The following is a 20,757-nucleotide window of genomic DNA, read 5'->3' as shown; positions in this document are numbered from 1 at the left end:
CATGTAGCAATTCATTTTATATACACTAATTACACTAAAAAAAAAATTAAAAACAAACTAGGTTTCTTGTAAGCAAGGTTTACACTTTATAAAGGACTTTTCCCAAAGGTTAATCTCTTCTGCCCTGGTCAACTACCTACTGTTTTTTACCTGTTTGTGTGTGGTGAAAAAAGAGGTCTTTCTAAGAAAATTATCTTATTCATTCCTACATGTTATTAAATTGGTAAAGAGGAGTTCCTGCCAGTTATGTTATGCATCTGTATGAAATTTAAGACACAGGCATTGTTTTCCTATGGTGCTTTAAGTTCATTCAGGGGCATATGGGGTTATTGGGAAGAACTGTGTGAAGCTAGAAGTACTCAATGTAGCTATCAGGTAAGAAGCAGCAAATGATGAAAGGAAAGACTATGTAAAAACAATTATTTATTGAATAATACAATGAATAGAATCATCAAAGATAAAGCCTTTCAAAAGCCATGATTGTCTGTACTGGAAGATCTAACTGAAAAAAATTTTTAATGGGATGGCCTTCTGTATGGAGTAATATGTAAATCCAAAGTATGCTTACCATTACCAAGTTAATGAAAAGCTAATGTAAAGAAGTGTGACTTAAGCCTTAATGAGATTCCCCATATTCTTCACACATTTATAACGAGGTAAAATCAACAATATTTTCTTTTCAAAATTTTGAACAGTAAGTTGAAACATCCACTTTAAAAAATGGTTTATTTTATAATGCTCATGTCTGTATTTAAATGGCTTAGCATTTTGTTCAAATGTAAGAAAATGGAGGTAAAGCACTGCCATACCCAAAGATGTAATTTAATTGTAATTAATGAAAAAGAAGCATTTCACTTTAATAGACACAGGCTCTCCAAAATTATACAAGAAATAATTCATAAGAACAATTTACTTTGTAACATGCCCATCCGAAGGGTGATTTCTGTAAGAAAACTATACTGATTTTTAAAGATTATCTTTTTTTGGTGGCATATTTCAATAGAAACTGCCAGGTTTTTATTGCTCTACGGCCAGCATTATGCATTTGCGAAAAAACAAGCATTTTTGATTGTTTGTTTGTTTTTGGACACAGGGTCTTGCTCTGTCAATCAGGCTAGAGAGCAGTGGCATGATCCTAGCTCACTGCAGCCTTGGGCTCCTGGGCTCCAGCGATTCTCCCACCTCATTCTCCCAAGTAGCTGGGACTACAGGTGCATGCCACCATGCTGAGCTAACATTTTCATTTTTTGTAGAGATGGGGTCTTGCAACATTCCCCAGGCTGAAGAAACAAAACCTTTTTGATGGCAATGCACATTTTTGGTTTCAGAGAGCAATACAAGTGAAAAATTGTTTTGATTTAAAGACTTGTTAATTGAACTTCTATCAAGGTTCCAAGACTTTGTATCACCAGTCATTTTAATTATTTAATTTAAAGTATGTTAAAAACTTTAGACCAGAGGCTTTAACCACTTTGTCTCATGAACCCTTTTGGCAATGGGTCCCTTCTCAGAATAATGTTTTTACATGGATAAAACATATAGAATCACAAAAGAAACCAATTATACTGAAAAATACACCTATGAAAGTATTACTTAAAATGAATTTGGGAAGTAGTAATACATGTGCTTTTTATGACTGCACTAATTAATTTTAAGAAGTTATAAGCTTAAAAGGTATTTGCAGATATCTGCAGCAACAACTATAGCATGACATGAAAATATCGAAAATATCTGTGATTTCTAAAGGTGACAAAGTTTCAGCCATGGCTAACACTATGGTGGTTTATTGCTTAAATTCATAGTTAAAGGAAATGCTAAATTTCAGTTGAGGAATTATGAAAGTAAAATATATTTTTTCCCTCAACCATGTTCAAGAAAGAACACCCTGATTTCTACCCACAGATCACAGGTTAAGAACTCCTGTTCTAAGACAATAATAAATTTCATTAATTTTTCAGTTGACGAATTCAATTCAGTAGAAAAAACATTCAGTGCCTACTGTGTGCTGAGTTAGGTGCTTCCCTCCTTGCACACAGAACACACATACTGTGTGCTGGGGTAAACAGGTAAGTCAGCCTGTGGCCACAGTTAGCCAGTCCAGGGCTCCAGCAACTCAGCCTTACATAGATGCCCTGAAGGCTGAAAGGATCGATATCCCCTTGCCCCATACCAGTTGGGAAGCTCTGATCTCAGTACATTGATTAATTATGTGGGAAAATACAGTCATGTGTTGCTTAACAATGGGGATATGTGCTGAGAAATGCACTGTCAGGCGATTTTGTTGTTGTGTAAACAGCACAGTGGGTACTTACACAAACCTAGATGGTACAGCCTACTACATACCTAGGCTATGCAGTATAGCTTATTGCTCCTAAGCTACAGAACGGCACAGCATATTCCTATACTGAATAGTGTAGGTAACTGTAACACAATGGTAAGTATTTGTTCACCTGAACATAGAAAAGGTACAGTAAAAATAAAGTATTATAATCTTACGGTACATCACCACCTATGTGGTCTGTTTTTGACCAAAACGTTGTTACGCAGCGCATACTTGTATATGGTTCACCAGAAAATGAAAAGAACCAAGGTTTATATCTTTTTGCTTCTCAGAACCTAAGTATTTTCTCTTGCTTACCCATTAGGCTCTTCTTCTCATCCCCAACCAACATATTTTTCTAAACTTATATAACAGCTATGGCACAACAGTTTTGGGTGCATTTTTAAAAAGCCAAATCTTAGAATAAAAGCACTATGCTTTAACAAATATTCAACAGTTAAAAAGATAATTTGCATATTATAATATGATGCCAACCTGGCACTTATAGTCTTTAAAAGTTCATGATAAACCAGAGTAAACCATGTATCCTAATGTACTGCAGTAAGCAGACAACACTCTGTGAGTTGTAGTTATGACCTCATAAAACTGCCTCACTTTCTCCAAATTAATAAAGACCCGCAGAGAAGCCAAAATGGAAACTATGTATTTTTCTTGCGCATCAATTCTTACCTTTTTGTTGTTCTCTTTAATATCTTGAGGATTCAGAGACTTGTAGTCACTGAGGGAGAAAAAAGCACAGTGGGTACATACAATATTTGATAAAAACAGTTGTTTTTAAAACAAACTGAATCTAAAAATTTGACATTCAATAATACTAAAGAGTAACTAGCAATTTCACAAAAATTCAATCAACAAAACTAATAGTGTGGAAAATTAAGGAAATAAATAAATAAATGAATAAAAACAATGATTACACGTTTCACTGCCTGAAGCTTTCCATCTAAAAGAGAGGTTAAGGCAGGGGACCAAAAACTAGCCTTGACAACCAAATTTACCATGAGGTAATCCCTTGTTGTCAATGTAAAGAATTACAGGCTTATTTGTCTCATCTCATTTTAACACTAACACAGTTTTCATAATAATTTGAAGTCAGTTCTTTGAGATTAAGGAGAAAAACCATTTTCTTTCTTTCTTTTTTTTTTTTTTTTGAGACAGAGTTTTGCTCTTGTTGCCCAGGCTGGAGTGCAATGGCACGATCTTGGCTCACCGAAACCTCTGCCTCCCAGGTTCAAGAGATTCTCCTGCCTCAGCCTCCCGAATAGCTGGGATTACAGGCATGCACCACTACGCCTGGCTAATTTTGTATTTTTAGTAGAGACAGGGTTTCTCCATGTCAGTCAGGCTGGTCTCGAGCTCCTGACCTCAGGTGATCCCCCCGCCTTGGCCTCCCAAAGTGCTGAGATTACAGGTGTGAGCCACCACGTCCAGCCACCATTTTCTTTAAAAAGAGAAAAGATTGTTTTTAGGTATGAAAAAGGAAAAGCTTTCTGACATACATCTCTCGAAAGCAAGAGGTGGGGGTAATAAAACAAATACAAATTATTTCAGGACATGTGCTAAGAAATTATTTTATGTTCTTTTAAAAAATGTCTATTATGTATAAAATATTCATAGGGAATGGAAAATGTTTCTACTTACATTAAATCTGGTCTAAAGTGGTGTAATATTGCACAAAAAGATAAACCATTTCTCCACGATGTAGTAAAATTGGTGATTTTTACTCCTCGATAGTTCTTTGTAACTTCTTTACACCATACAAGCAAAGACTGACTAGCATTTGGCTTTCGCCCCAAAACAGGACTTGGTATAGGGCTTGGCTAAAAAAAAATGAAAAGAAGAAAACATTAAAAGAATTTAATGGAAGATGAAAATCAACATTAATTGACCTAATCAGATCATTTGAACACTTTGATGTCAGTTTAGATCCTTCACAACTGTAAATTCACGACAACTGCAACCTCCAAGAGGGAAACATAAATCTTAAATTATCTCCAGTTTTAGCCCTTGGCATTTGCCTGACAAAGATGTAGATATGCAAGATTTTAAACTTATACATAAGAACAGGCCAGGAGCTTTACTGATGGAAACATGATGTTAAAGTTTTGAAATACTTAAGGCTAAATACCTATGTAACTCGCACACCCTCAAAATTTCCCCCAAATGCAATCATGTACAAATATGGTTCCTTTTTGACTAGGTTAAAAATAATGTATTTCAAGGTCCAAATGTAACACAAATTTCTAGTAGTGGAGAGATTAAAATTATCATTAGTTTTAAAAATACACTACTCATATATGCATTATAAGTAAACAGCACAATGATAACCATATTCAAACATGCTTCTTATATAAATTTAATGATGGCAAAACAGTTTTAGAGTTATTAGCAACAGGTGTTGGTGGCAACAGCACATAACAGTATGTATTTTGGATATGCTCAAAATATTTTCTAATTATCACTGAGAGCTACTTTTGAACACTAGGTGACTTAGTAGTGTGTGTGTTTTAAATCATAAGTAAATACTTTTACCCTTGTTCATATACTTAAAACATCAATAATAACAACAAACCTAAGACTCTATAATAACAATTTTATTCTAAACTTTTATTATTATTAAAACCATGCCATTTTCTTTTACTGAATAACAACTGCATTTTGTGATGGTAACCTTATAGGCTAGTACAATTGGAAACTACAAAGAAAATGGTTAAATGTTTCTGGACTTTAAATCTTGCTATTAATTAAAAGTGCTAGCTATTATAAGAAAACTTACATATTAAATAGAGGTCCTCTAAAGCAAAATGAAAAGAGAACAAGTATTTACTCCTAATATCATTTAAGTTTAAAAAGCAAAGCATTCTTACTACACTGCTTACTTAAGAAAGATCAATGATGCCCCCACTTGACAAAAGCATGTTAGTACCAAACAATTAAAATCATCAACCCCACATAGTTATGATTTATGCATTCACTGCTTCTGTGAGAAGACTACTAAGAAACACCACTAAAATAACTTCTCATTTTTTATTAACTGTCAGATTAACAAAATATTATGTAAACAACCATAAATCTAGCAAAGTACTATTCCTTAAATGATCATCTCTACGAAGTCAATGCTGAAAAGCTCACAGGTCATAAAAATCAACAGTTTGGATCAATTCTACTTAATACAATGAAGTAGATAAAAGCAGAATCCCAATATACTAAATTTACTTTAGAAAAATAATAGCTAATTAGCAATCTAACATGTGTAAAAGTGAACTATTAAATATCTTTTCATGTAATGATCCATTGACTTTCAAATCCCTCTAGTCATTTAACCTGGGAGTAAAGTGAAGAGTGTTTTATGGATGAGTTAGGGGATCACTGAACTAGGTAGGCATAAACATTTCTTTTCCTTACACTTTCTACTGTTTAAAGAATTGTCTTTATTAAATTGTTTTTCTATATCAAATTATATTATTAAGGTATTGATTCACTTCAAGCATGGGTAATACATACATGGGCCAGATAATCTGTAACTATCATTACACTGATTCATTTCAATTATCAGTAGCATGTCCATAGGTAATGTATAAATGACATTATCACTATATTATGATCTAGAATGGCTTTCTGTATGTAAGAACTAAAGAAAACATATTACATCATTATGATTATGACTGTATCTCTGTTTCTAAGAAGGCTCAATATGAAAAGGCTAGAAGAACTAAACCAAAATTTAAATTGGTTCTAATACAAAAGCCTTGTATTAAGGGATGCTTATTGTACTTCCAACAAAAAGAAGTCATAAGCAATTGAAGAAACTTTGATGAAATTACAACAAGCCCTATAAATGGTCATGGTGGTTTACAGAGAAAGAAAATCATAGAGCCATTGTTAAATGAAATCATCTACTCCAGAACTGATCTTTTACCTAATATTTTTACAGAAAGCCATAAAGGAATTAACAATTAAATCATTTTGAAACCTTCAGTACATAATTGGATGAAACTGTTTGTTGTTACAGCTGGCTCTTGATTTTACAGTAGATGTGGCAGGTTACTTGACTTGTCTGTATCTCAGTTTCCTCATCTGTAAAGTGCAGATTATAATGGTACATATCTCATAGGGTTTAGTAACAAGATCTGCCTCACTCTCCCCATGTCCATTTCCTCTCTGATCTTAACTACTGCTCTCTCCCTTAAACACTCTGAACCATACTGACCTCTTAAGAAAAAAACAACTGATAATTTATTAAAATAGCTGATCTAAGCATCTGCAATGGTGACTTCAACCTCAACTCTTGGCTCAATACTGATCAAAGAAATCTATTTAACAATCTCAGAAGGACTGTGCAAGTCAATAAACTGTTTGCGCATGCTCTTCTGGGAGTGATTCCATGTCTTAGAACCTTTACCACAGCCGTTTTTCTTGTAGTGATTCTCAAAGTCTTGGTAGGCATCCCAACTGGTCCTTTCACTTTGAGATTCTTTTCCTTTGTGCCTCTGATCAAGTCAGCACACATGTTCTTAAGGGATTTTTATACTGCAGCTGGTTAGGGGAATTCTAATTCAGTGAATCACCACCTCTGGTTCCACCAGTGTTTAAACTCATGGCTGTAATACAGTTTCCTAACCTACGTGTTCCTTGGAGAGAGCAAACAGCCATGAGTCAGGAGTGGGAGCCAATGGACTGTAGCTCCATCATGCCTGAAACCATATCTTCCTCAAAATGGAATCATATTAATCTCTTTGTTGTTCCTTGGATATCACAGACGTGTTTCTACCTTGGGGCCTTTGCACAGATTGCTCCATTTGCTTGGTACTCTCTCAGATATCTGCATGGTTAACTCCAATGCAATCTTCTCCATTAGGCCTATTCTGACCATCCTACTTAATAATGCAATCTGGTTGGGCATGGTGGTTCACACCTGTAATCCCAGCACTTTGGGAGGCCAAGGTGGGCAGATCATTAGGTCAGGAGTTCAAGATCGGCCTGGCCAGCATGGTGAAACCCTGTCTGTACTAAAAATACAAAAAATTAGCTGGGCATGGTGGCACGTGTCTGTAATCCCAGCTACTTGGGAGGCTGAGGCAGAAGAACTGCTTGAACCAGCAGGCAGAGGTTGCAGTGAGCCGAGATCGCGCCACTGTACTCCCGCCTGGGAGACAGAGTAAGACTCCATCTCAAAAAAAAAAAGAAAAGGAAAAAAGCAATCCACCTCCATCACCCAGTCCCAATTCAGCACTCCTGAATCCACTTACCCTGCTCTATTTATTCCATGGACTTATCATCTTCTTAGAGTCCATATACTTTATTATGCTTACTGGTTATTATCTGTCTGCTCTCATTAAATAAGATGTCCACGAGAGCAAAAATGTTAGTTTGTTTTATTTATTAACCTAAATCAAATGCCCAGAACAGTGCCTGGTAGAGCATAGGTACTCAGTAAATACTGTTATATGAAAAAAATGCATGTAAAACACTTAGAACAATGTATGGCAAACAGTACCATTCAGTTAATATGAATTGCAATTATTACCACCACCAATGCATTATCAGCAGGAATTTCTATTTTTTGAGGCTCTTCTAGAAATTTCAAAGGCCATGAATTTCTTCAAGATCATAAAATGTTTTTTCCTTTTCTTCTTTCTTTCTTTCTTTTTTTTTTCCCCCAAACAAAGCTTTAACTAGAAAATAATCTTGACACCTAGATATTCTACGTGGAAAATATGGCACTTGCAATGCTTGGCAATATATCTATTTCTATAGGGTGGGTGAAAAAAGAAGCTCTAAATGACTTTGTAATTTGTTGCTTTCCAAAGAAAGAAAGACACAAAAATCTGTCCATAAAAGGTAGAAATACACTTGCAAATATAACGAATTTTAATGCATTATTTCTGTTTAATATAGATTACATGTTAAAGGTAATAAAGCTACCTAGTTATTCTTCCTAACAAAGGCAATTGCTTTCTTTCAGAAAACCTAGTCAAATAACTTGCAAATTTTCTTAAATTTTAATAAGAAATGTCAGTTCTATTTTTTCTGCTCTATCCCTCTAACTATAGTTTCCTTCTCTTTTGCTGTCTGCCCTTCCACGGATACAGCCACGTATTCCTCTAGGCATTGCTCTAAATAGTTTTCTACCACACTTTGAGCTGATTCATTCCCAGGATTCCAACTATTACTTCCATGCAGATGATTCCCAAATATTTATAGTTCAAACTATCTCAAGTTGACATTTCCAGTTGGCTGTCCTTTCTATCATACAAAATTCAAACTCAGTATGTTCAAAACCGTAATTGTAATCTTTCTTTACAACCTGCTCATTTTCACTGTGTTTGCAAATGATACAGCTATTGTCCCAATTGTTTAGATTTTTAATGTCAGAATCACCTTTGAATTCTTCCTTCATATATCATCTCTTACCAGTTAATTTACAGGCAGTTTTGCTCATATTTTGTAAGGTTTTTATAATCTATCTCCTTTTGCCTATTGCAAAATCTTCCTAATAGGTCTTCCTTCTTCCAAATCCCCCCTGTAACCAACCCATGTCATAGCATCGGTCTTCTTAAAGCACAGCTTAAAGTCTCTAATGGCTCTCAAGAACATACAAAATGATGTCAAAATACTTCTAAGCATTGAATCCCAAATCTTTCTCAATGTATTTACTCTCTAGCATTACTCACCATCCTTTAAAATCCCTATGCTTTCCTGCCTAAACCCCAGGTCTCCCATCTCCACCCAGTCTTGGATCATACACATCATCACCTCCACATGAAATATCTTCTGTCCCAAGCACAACTGCTGCAATTCCACTCTATCTTCAAACCTTCAAGATTTAGTTCAAATGTCATCTCTTACACGAAATCTCCTCCCAATTCCCATTCAGTAGGAAGCCTTTTTCAGTGTTCCTTTGATTCTTTGTGTTCTTCCTGTAGCACTTAATAGATTTTCATTTTACGGTAATATATTCAGTTCTTCTCTCTACAAAAAGGCTTATTAATTTTTCATCAATTCATAAACTATATACTGAGCAACTATTATGTCCCACAAAGTTAAGACCTTTACACAGATAAGCTAATTTAATCCTCACAACTCCTTTGAGATAGCTACTCTTACTTCCAATTACAGTTGGAGAAAGTGAAGTTACTCAGGAAGCAGAGGAGTTCCTATACCAAGGAGTTCCCACTCCAAAGCCTGTGCTTTTAAACAACATGCATTTCACATTTCAAGATAATACTGCTGTACGACTTCAGCAGAAGTTGTAAATTTTTCAATACTAACAAACGAACGTCTCAGTCAACTTCTTATCGTCTTCAGAGGTTAGATCACTGGCCTCTGTATGTTTAATTAGCTGATTCAAAAAAAGCAATTAACCCAAACAATTTCAACTTCAAGAGTCTCTCTGTTAATAAACCTGTCCATTCTGTTTTATTTCAAACTACTGGCTATAACTAGAACAAGAGCTAATTAAATCCAGTGCAATGAGACATATACTAACATTGGTAAAGTTGTAGCACATTTTTGTCTCAACTACTAATTCTTGGACATTTTCCCCAGTTATTGCAAATCATGGTTGAGGGAACTTTGAATATATCTAAGCATTTGGTGAACCCAAAAACTAGCAACAGTGAGAATGAAAACACTTAGACTTGTATTGGTCTTATTATTTTTTTTTTCAAAGTGTTTTCATTTAAATCACTTCACTTTATTCTCATGGTAAAACTGAAGTTAGGCTTTGTTATTCTACTACTAGAAAGATTGTGCCATAATTAAATTTATTTTTTTTTAAATCTTCTACAAAACATCAACCAACTCTCTCCAAGCCAAGACATGAAGAGACAGGAAAACTAGAGAGCAAGTGAAACTCTCTGCTGTTTTTATAATGGTAGTCTAGAAGAGTGAGTTGAGAGGTACCGTTGCACTTTTGGTGGGCTCCCAAATAGCAATATGAGCCTCATCCCCTTCCCCCAAAAGTAGAAACAGTAAAATAAAAAGGTAAAAGCAAAAATAATAACATAGTAACTAAGCACATAATAGAGAGGATCAGCAAAGCCAAAGCTGCTGCTTTGAAAAGACTAAGTAAATTAAACCTGTAGTGTGAGTGACCAAGAAAGAAAGAGTGAAGCAAATTTCTAGAAAAGTATAGCTTACTGCAATAGACACAAGAAGAAATAGAAAACCCAGAGAGTTCTATAACTGTTAAAGAAATTGAGTTTGTAATTAAAAACCTTCCCACAAAGAATATTCCAGTTGGCTTCACTGATAAGTTCCACCAAACATTCATTCAAGGAAAAAGCATCTCCAATATTACGCAAATTATAGAAAACTGGAAAAATGAGATTACTCTCTATCTCATTTCATGGGCCTTTATACCAAAACTCAAAAGGCAAAGGCAAAATTAAAGAAAATTCTCATGAATATAGAGGCAAAGTTTTAATGAAAATATTAGTAATTCATTAAAAAAGGATAACACATCTTGAACAAATTAGACTTATCCCAGGAGCACATACTTGGCTTATATCTATTGAGGTAATTTGACCAATTAACAGATTTGGAGGAAAGATATATAATATAATCATCTAAACAGATTCAGAAGAACATTTAATAAAATAATGTCCATTTATATTCTAAAAAATAGTCTGAGCAACCTGTAACATAGAATCTTCTTTAACTTGTTAAAAAGGCCACAGCAAATATTGCAAGGGTGAAATATTTGAGATTGAGCATCTGTCACCACTTTTATTCAACATTGTCCCAGCTGGTACATTAAGGTCAGAAAAAGACATTAAGGTAAACATATTAAAAAAGAAACAAAATTGTAAAGCATTATTTACAAATAATATAATTGAGTATGTAGAACATCCACAAGAAGTTACAACTTATTAGAGTTAATAAGAGAATTTAGCAAGGTGTTGGATACAAAATCAAGGTACAAAACCAACTGTATTCCTATAAACTAATAAAAACAGAAACTAAAAATTTGAAAACCATCCATACTGGCATAAAAATGTCAAGTACTTGGCACAAATCCAAAAACAATATACGACTGCTATAAAAAAACTATCAAGATTTACTGCGAAAAAGTAAAGAAAATCTAAAGAGATGGAGATCTATCTATCTATCTATGTATCTATCTATCTATCTATCTATCTATCTATCTATCTATCTATCTATATTTTTTTGAGACAGAGTCTCGCTCTGTCGCTCAGGCTGGAGTGCACTGGCGCGATCTCAGCTAACTACAACCTCTGTCTCCCGGGTTCAAGCGGTTCTCCTGCCTCAGCCTCCCACGTAGCTGGGACTACAGGCGTGCGCCACCATGTCTGGCTAATTTTTTGTATTTTTAGTAGACAGGGTTTCACCACGTTGGCCAGGATGGTCTCCATCTCTTGACCTCGTGATCTGCCCGCCTTGGCCTCCCAAAGTGCTGGGATTACAGGTGTGAGCCACTGTGCCCGGCCAAGATGGAGATATTTATTCATGGCTTAGAAGACTCAATTTTGTGTAATGATATCAATTATTTTTCCAGGGAGAAACGGCTAACCAACAGAAAGGGTTAACTAAACTCTTTCTCCATGAAGAAATGCTCTCAAGTTTACCTTCTTCTAACATGAATTCCATGGAAATATATTGGATTATGCTAAAAGTGAGAAGTCAGCTGTGTTACCAGGCAACATTATTTACTGTAAAACTGACCCCAGCTTGGTGAACTGCATCTAACTTGAAGGCCTATGAATAAACTATATATCCCTATTGAAAAACAAAGGCTGCAGCTTCCCTATGCTTAGTGTGATTCATGTAACCAAGCATGTCCCTTGGGAATCTGACAGTTGTGTGTGGGGGCTGCTACAAGATCCTGTGTTTTATAAGGTAGAGTGGTCCACATTTACCCACCTGATCTTTCACCTAAGAACTGACATGAGGAACTCAAATATGGCCTAGCATACCTGATGCTCTAATGCTAATATGCTATGTTTCCTGTCCTGAAAGTTAAGTAAACCTGGTGCCAAATTAATTGTATATATTTTCCATCAAAAAGGGGTTTGTAGCTAGAATATACAAAGAACATCCACAAATTAGTAAGAAAATGAAAGTTAATCAATATAAAAAGGGGCAAAAATTGAATGTACACTTTATAAAAGAAGAAATCCAAATATTCAGTAAATGTGAAAACTTGCTCCATCACACCAGTATTCAGAGAATTACACAAGGTACTACTGCACACTTCTCCCCAGAAAGGCCGAAATTTTAAGAAGTCTCTTGAGATTAAATTTTAATGAAATTAAAAATACCAAGTATTGGCAAGGATGTGGAGCAAAGGGAGTTTTCTTACAGGGCTGATGAAAAAAGTTTGGCATCATCTATTATGCTAAAATTGAAAATGTGCATATCCTATGACCCAGCAATTCCTAGGTTTATATCCTATAGAAATGCATGCTTATACAGCACAGAACAGAATACATATGCAAAAATGTTCACAGCAGCACTTTAAAATTTTCCAAATCTGAAAATAATGTAAATGCTCAGCAACAATAAAATGGATTTAAACATTTTTATCTATTCAGATAGTGAAATACTAGAGACACACACAAAAGAAATACATCCTAAAACATAATATTGAACAAAAGAAAACAGGTACAAACATGTATATATGATTCCATTTATATATATTTAAAACCAGTCAAAAGTAAACTACATTGTTTAGGGGGGTCATACTTAAAACAACAAAGCCAAGAGCAAACTGATTACTATCAAATCATGATACCAAAAGAATAGGAACTTTGCCAACATTTCAGAAACTAACCCACTTTTGTGCTTCTCTCTTATCCCAATCTCTTTCCTCTTCCCTATAATTGGTGGTTATATTAACAAATGTTATTTTTCAATATTGTGTAATCAAATGTGACAACATTTGGAAGATCTGCATGAGTACAGGAATCAATGTTTTCCAAATAAATAATGCATGATGTTACGAAATCACACATCAATAAAAGATGCAGTTGAAAATGCCACATACGCCAATGTATGGTTTGATTCCACATTGAAACTAACTTACGAAACTATCATTTGTGAGCTTTGGTGTAGTATCAAAAATTATAATCTCCAATCATTTGAGAATTATTTAAACTCTCTTTAACATTATATATTTGATAAGGTCAAATTTTCTTCACAGAGTACAACCAAAACACATTACAACATATTGAATGCAGAAAGCTGTTTTCAATTAAGCCAGATATTAGACACTGGCAAAAATGAAAAACAATGTCAGTCTTCTCAATAAACTGTTTTTGTTTTGAAAAATACAGTCGTTTTTCATGAAAATACTACATTATTTATGTTAATATGTGATATAATAGTTTGATATAACTTTAAATAAATTAATAAAATTTAAAAACTTCTCTCTTAATTTCTAATACTGTAAATAGCAATAGGTATAACTCACATAAACAGAAGTTATTTGGGCTCCTTAATAACTTTTTAATTTCTTTTTATTATAGTAAAATACACACAATATTTACCATCTTAACAATTTTTTTTTTTTTTTTTTTTTGAGATGGAGTCTCACTCTGTCACCCAGGTTGGAGTGCAGTGGCACCACTGGCTCACTGCAACCTCCCTTTCCTGGGTTCAAGCGATTCTCCTTCCTCAGCCTCCCACGTAGCTGGGATTACAGGCTCATGCCATCATGCCCAGCTAATTTTTGTATTCTTAGTAGAGACAGGATCCCACCACATTGCCTAGGCTGGTCTCAAACTCCTGATCTCAAGTGATTCACCCTCCTTGACCTCCCAAAGTGCTGAGATTACAGGTATGAGCCCCATGCCCAGTCCTTAACCATTTTTAAGTATGCAGTTAATAGTGTTAGTATATTCCATTGTTTTGAAACAGATCTTCAGAACTTTCTGATTTTGTAAAACTGAAACTCTATCTCCCTTAAACAACTCTCCTTTAATCCTCCTTCTGGCCCCTAGTAACCGTTATCCTATTTTCTGTTTCTGTGAACTTGATGATTTCATATAAGTGAATTCATAAGTATTTGTCTTTTTGTGATAAATTCATTTCATTTAGCATTATGTCCTCAAGATTCATCCATGTCATAGCATGTGACAAGATTTCCATCCTTTTCCAGGCTGAATAATATTCCACTGCAGATATATACCATATTTTGTTTCTCCATTCATCCATCAATGGACATTCAGAATGCTTCCACCTTTTGGATTTTGTGAATACTGCTGCCATAAACATGGGTGTGCAAATATCTCTTCTAGCCTGTTTTCAATTATTTTGAGTATAGAGTAGTCTTCCCTTCTCTGTGGGAATATGTTCTTTTTTTTTTTTTTAGATGCCGTCTTGCTCTGTCATCCAGGCTGGAGCATACTGGCACAATCTCAGCTCACTGCAACCTCCATCTCCCGGGATCAAGCGATTCTCCTTCCTTACTCACCCAAGTAGCTGGGATCACAGGTGCATATCACCATGTCTGGGTAATTTTTCTATTTTTAGTAGAGATGGGATTTCACCATTTTGGCCAGGTTGGTATTGAACTCCTGACCAACTGATCCTCCCACCTTGGTCTCCCAAAGTGCTGGGATTACAGGTGTGAGCCACTGCACCTGGCAGGAATATGTTCTAAGACCCCCAGGGGACACTTGAAACTGTGGATAGTATTGAGCTCTCTATATATCATACTTTGCTTTTTCAATTGGATAACTGAGACGTTATCCCAACAGCCACTACTAAGTGACTAACAGGTGGCATATACAGCATGGATAAATTGGACAAGGAGATGATTCACATCCTGCGTGGAAGAAGAGGGATGCTGTGAGATTTCATCACATTACTTAGAAAGAGACACAATTTAAAACTTATGAATTATTTCTGGAATTTTCCATTTAATATTTTTGGATAATGGTTGACTATGGGCAACTAAAACTTCAGAAAGTGAAGCCACAAATAATGGGGTGGGGGTGCTACTGTATACTCAGAAGTGAGATTGCCAAATCATATGGTAACTCTATTTTTAATTTTTTTGAGGAATCATGACACTGTTTTCCACAGCACTGTATCATTTTAAATTCACACCATCAGTGCACAAGGGTACTAATTCTTCTACATCATCACCAATACTTGTTATTTTCTGATTTTTCTTTAGGGATTGAGGATAGTAGCCATCCTAATGGGTGTGAGATGGTATCTCATTATGGTTTTGATTCATATTTCCTAATGAGCATCTTTTCATATACTAGTTGCCTATTCGTATGTCTTCTTTGGATAAATATCTATTCAAGGCCTTTGCCTATTTTTGAAATGGGTTGTCTGGTTTTTGGTTAAGTTTTAAGAGTTTCCTAAATATTCTGGATAGAAATCCCTTCTTACCAGATATGTTATTTGAAAATATTCTCCCATTTTGTAGGCAAGAAATATTTTCCCTCCGTGGATTGTGTTCTTTGAGTCACAAAAGTTTTAAATTTTCATGAAGTGTAATTTGTCTTCCTTCTTTTGTTGTCTGTGCCTTTGGTGTCTACCCAAGAAATCACTGCCAAATCCAATGTTTTATTTTTGCCCTGTGTTTTATTCTTTTTTCTCCATAGTCCTGACTTGCTGAAAATCACTGACCTTATTATATGCAGAGGTTTGTTTCTGGACTCTCTATTCCATTATATTGGTCTATATGTCTGCATGCCAGTACCATACTGTCTTGATTACTGTAGCTGTGCAGTAAGTTTTAAAATCAGGAAGTGTGAGTCTTCCACTCTCGTTCTTTTCCGGGCTTGTTTTTCGCTATTCTGGGTTCTTTAAAATTCCAAATGAATATTAAGATGGATTTTTGTATTTTTGCAAAAAACGTTATTGGGATTTTTATAAGAATTGCATTAAATCTTTAGATCTCTTTGGGTGGTATTGATATATTTACAATATTAAGTTTTCTAAGCCAGGAACATGGGATATCTTTCCATTTATTTCTGTCTTCTTCAATTTCTTTCAGAATTGTTTTATAGTTTTCAGTGCAAGCCTTTTACCTTTCTGGTCGAGTTAATTCCTAAGTATTTAATTCTTTTTGATGCTACTGTTTTTGTTTTGTTTTGTTTTGTTTTGTCTTGAGACAGGGTCTTACTCTGTTGCCCAGGCTGAATGAAGTGCAGCAGCATGGTGACAACTCACTGCAGCCTTGACATTCTGGGTTCAAGCAATCCTCCCACCTCAGCCTCTCAAGTAGCTGGGACTATGAGTGCGTGCCACCACGCCTGGCTAATTGTTAAAATTTTTTGTAGAGATGAGGGTTTCACCATGTTTTCCAGGCTGGTCTTGAACTCCTGAGCTCAAGCAATCCTCCTGCCTTGGCCTCCCAAAGTGCTACGATTACAGGTGTTAGCTTCTGTGCCTGGCTGATGCTATTGTTAATGAAAGTACTTTCTTAATTTCCTTTGTGGATTGCTCATTGTTGGGATATAGAAATACAATGGATTGGTTTTTATATCATGCTACTTTCCTGAATTTATTAGTTACAACAGTTTTTCTTTTTTTTTTGTAGAATCTTTAGGGTTTTCTATATACAGGATATTCTCATCTGCAAACAGAGATAATCTTATGTCTTCCTTTCTGATTTGGATACCTTTTACATCTTTTTCTTGCCTAATTGTGATGGCTAGGACTTTCAGTACTATATTGAAGACAACTGGCAAGAGTGGGCATCCTTGCCTTGTTCCTGATCATAGAAGTCTTTCACTGTTTAATATGATATTCTCTGTGGGTTTTTCATATATGACTTTTACCATGTTTAGGTAAGTTCCTTTAATTCCTAGCATGTTGACTTTTTTTTTTTTTAATCATGAAAAGGTATAGAATTCTATCAAATGCTTTTTCTGCATTGATTGAGATGATTACATGTACTATCTCCTTCATTCTGGTAATGTGGTGTATGACACTGATTTCATATGTCTAATTATCCTTGCATTCCGGGCATAAATCCCACTTGGTTGTAGTATGTAATTCTTTTAATATGTTGCTGAATTTAGTTTGCTAGTATTACACTGAGGATTTTTTAAAAAGTTCATAGGGATATTAGTCTGCAGTTTTGTTTTCTTATAGTGTTTGTCTGGCTTTGGTATCAGGATAATGCTGGCCTCAAAGAATGAGGTAAGGAGTATTCCCTCTCCAATGTTTTGGAAATGTTCGAGAAGAATTACTGTTGGTTCTTCTTTAGAGGTTTGATAGAATTCACTGGTGAAGACATTAGGTTTAGAGCTTTTCTTTGTTGGGAGATTTTTGATTACTGATTTATTCATCTTATTAATTAGAGCTCTATGCATATTTTCTATTTCCACATGGTTTCATTTTGGTAGGTCTTCTGTTTCCAGGAATTTGTCTATTTCACCTAAGTTATCCAATTTGTTGGTGTACAATTACTCATAGTACTTTCTTATAATCCTTTTTGTTTCTGTGGAATAAGTAGTAATGTCTCCACTTTAATTTCTAATTTTCGTAAGTTGAGTCTTTTCTCTTTTTTTATTCTTAGTCCATCTAGCTAAAGTTTGTCAATTTTGTTGATCTCTTCAAAGAATCAACATCTGGGTTCATTAATTTTCTCAATTGTTTTTCTAGTCTCCATTTTGTTTATCTCTGTTCTAATCTTTATTATTTCCTCCCTTTTTCTAGCTTTGGGTTTAGTTTGTTCTTCCAGTTCCTTAAGTTGTAACATTAGGTAGCTGAATTTGGGATCTTTCTTATCTGTATTTTTTTCTCCACTGGTAAACAATATTTAGTATTTAGTAAGATCCCCTCAGCTATACATGTTCCTGACATTAAGCCGCATCTTCCGTTACAATTTGCTCTTGCCTAAGTGGTCCCATGAATGCTGTCCTCTTTGTTATAGTCTACAAGCAGTCATTGTCAAACTTGGAGGTAGCATTGATAAAATTAAAGACAGTCTTTTCTAGAGACCAACAGCAAGGACTTGGAGGGTGAGTACTTACTTTCTGATTCCCACCACACAGCCTTATAAGCATAATAAAGTTACTGGTCACCTTAGGGCAGTGGACAAAGCCACCCTAGGAAAAGCTAGGCCATTGCATTAGCACAGATAAAGCATGAGGGCTGGAGACAGGTAAGAAAACAGAGTACTATCTAACATGCATGACACTTTCAGGTTCAGAGGTTGTTCTCGGCCCTCTACGCTACCCCAGCAACCTCTAACCAATGAGGCGTTCGCTTTCTTGTATTTGAATATAAGTGTCAATTGCTAAAAATTTCCCCCTAAACACTGCTTTCATTGTGTCCCAGAAGTTTTGGTATACTGTGTTTTTACTTTCATTTTTCTCTAAGTCTCTTGTGGATTTCTTCTTTGATCCACTGTTTATTTACGAGCTTGTAGTTTAAAATACACAAATCTGTGATTTTTTTCCAGTTTTCCATCTGTTACTGATTTCTAACTTCATACTGTTGTTGTCAGAAAAGATCCTTTGCGTGGTTTCTGTCTTTCAAATTTTATTGTAACTTAATTTGTGGCTTAACATATATCCAGGAAATGTCCCATGTGCATTTGGGAAAATGTGTATTCTGTTGTTGGGCAGGTTTTTGTATGTTTTTTAGATCTAGTTCACATACTGTGTTGTTCAAGTCCTCTACTTTCCTAATTTCACCTGGTTGTTCCATCCATTATTGTGAGTGGGGTATAGAAGTTTCCAACTATTATTGTACAAGTATGTGTATTTCTACTTCCAATTCTGGCCATTTTTGCTTCAGATATTTTGATGGTCAGTTATTACGTGTGCAAATATTTTTAACTGCTATATCTTCTGGAAGTATTGAACATTTTTTAATATATAATGTCCTTTGTCTCTTGTAACTTTATTTTTTAATTGACAAATAATAATTGCATATTTTCAAGGGGAACATGGTGATGTTTTGATACCTATAATGTATACTAATTAGATCAGGGTATTTCACATATCCATCATCTCAAACATTTATTATTTCTTTCTGCTGGGAACATTCAATATCCTCCCAATAATATATAGCTTTAAGTAGCTATATTATTGTTACTTATAGCCATTCTACAGTGGTATATAACACGAGAACTTAGTTATCCTATCTAGCTGTAATTCTGCATCCTTTAACAAATCGCTCCCCATGCTCCTCTCCCTACCCCCGCCCCTCACCTTCCCAGCCTCTAATATCCTCTGTTCTACATTTTACTTCTATGAGATCAACTTTTTACTTTTAGCTTCCACATTTGAGTGAGAACATGCAGTGTTTCACTTTCTGTTCCTGGCTTCTTTCAGATAACATAATATCATCCAATTCCATCTATATTGCCATGAATGACAGGATTTCATTCTTTTCTAGCTAAATAGTATTTCATGACACACATATACCACATTTTCTTTAACAATTCACCTGTTTTTGGACAACTAGGTTGAATCTATACCTTGGCTAACATGAACAGTGCTGCAATAAACATGATGGTATAGATATCTCCAATATAATAATTTATTTCTCTGTGGATAAACACTCAGTAGTAGGATTGCTGGATCATATGGTAATTCTATTTAATTTTTGTGAGAGCTCCATAGTGTTCTCCATAGTGGCTATAGTGGCTTGCATTCCCACCAACAGTATCTAAAAATTTCCTTTTCTCTGCATCCTCTCCAGCATTTGTTATTTATTTATTTATTTATTTTGTCTTTTTGATAAAGCAGCCATCTTAACTGGAAAGAGATGATTATCTCTTTATGATCTTGATTTGCATTTCTCTCATGATTAGTAATGTTGGACACGTAAAAAAATATATTTGTTGGTCATTTGTATGTCTTCTATTGAGAAATATCTGTTCAGGTCATTTGCCCATATTTGAATTTAATTGTTTTTTGGCTATTGGGATGTTTCAGTTTCTTTTATATTCTGGGTATTAAACCCCCACTGAATGAGTAGTTTGTAAATATTTTCTTCCATTCTGTAGGTTGTCTTTTCACCTTGCTGTTTGCTGTGCAGAAGCTTTTTGGTTTGATGTAATCACATTTGTTTATTTATGCTTTTGCTGACTACGCATTTGAGGTCTTATTCACACAATCTTTTCCCTGTCAATGTTCTGAAATGTTTTCACTATGTCTTCTACTAGCAGTTTCTTTTTTTTTTTTTTTATAGATAAACAGTTTCTTTATTCATCCTCCTCCTCCTCCTCCTCCTCTTCTTCCTCCTCCTCTTCTTCATCTTCCTCTTCCACCTTTTTCCGGGCAACTTTAGCAGGACCCTTTGCACCATCAAACTTTCCTTTTGACTTACAGTCAGCAACATCCTTCTCATACTTCTCCTTCAGCTTTGCTGCCTTAGTGATGTAAGGCTGCTTTTCACTGTCATTTAAATTATTCCACATCTCACCCAGCTTTTTTGCCACGTCTCCAATAGAGATGCCGGGGTTTGTGGATTTG

At 35.1% G+C, this 20,757-nt stretch overlaps 1 protein-coding gene across 2 annotated transcripts in view; it reads right to left on the bottom strand.

Moving 5' to 3' along the window:
- EHBP1 (EH domain binding protein 1) overlaps positions 1-20,757 on the bottom strand; it is a 317,715-nt gene that overhangs the window by 98,746 nt on the left and 198,212 nt on the right. For both annotated transcript variants that reach the window (XM_011956827.1, XM_011956828.1), the window contains 2 exons: positions 3,980-4,158; positions 3,011-3,059 (listed from right to left, as the gene is read on the bottom strand). In XM_011956827.1, the coding sequence (XP_011812217.1) occupies positions 3,011-3,059; positions 3,980-4,158 (228 nt within the window). The remainder of the gene's footprint in view (positions 1-3,010; positions 3,060-3,979; positions 4,159-20,757) is intronic.

The sequence above is a fragment of the Colobus angolensis genome, unplaced genomic scaffold (genome assembly GCF_000951035.1).
Source record: "Colobus angolensis palliatus isolate OR3802 unplaced genomic scaffold, Cang.pa_1.0 Scaffold425, whole genome shotgun sequence".
NCBI lineage: Eukaryota > Metazoa > Chordata > Mammalia > Primates > Cercopithecidae > Colobus > Colobus angolensis.
The sequence above is the reverse complement of the archived record's forward strand: the minus strand, read 5'-3'. Positions and strand labels throughout refer to the sequence as shown.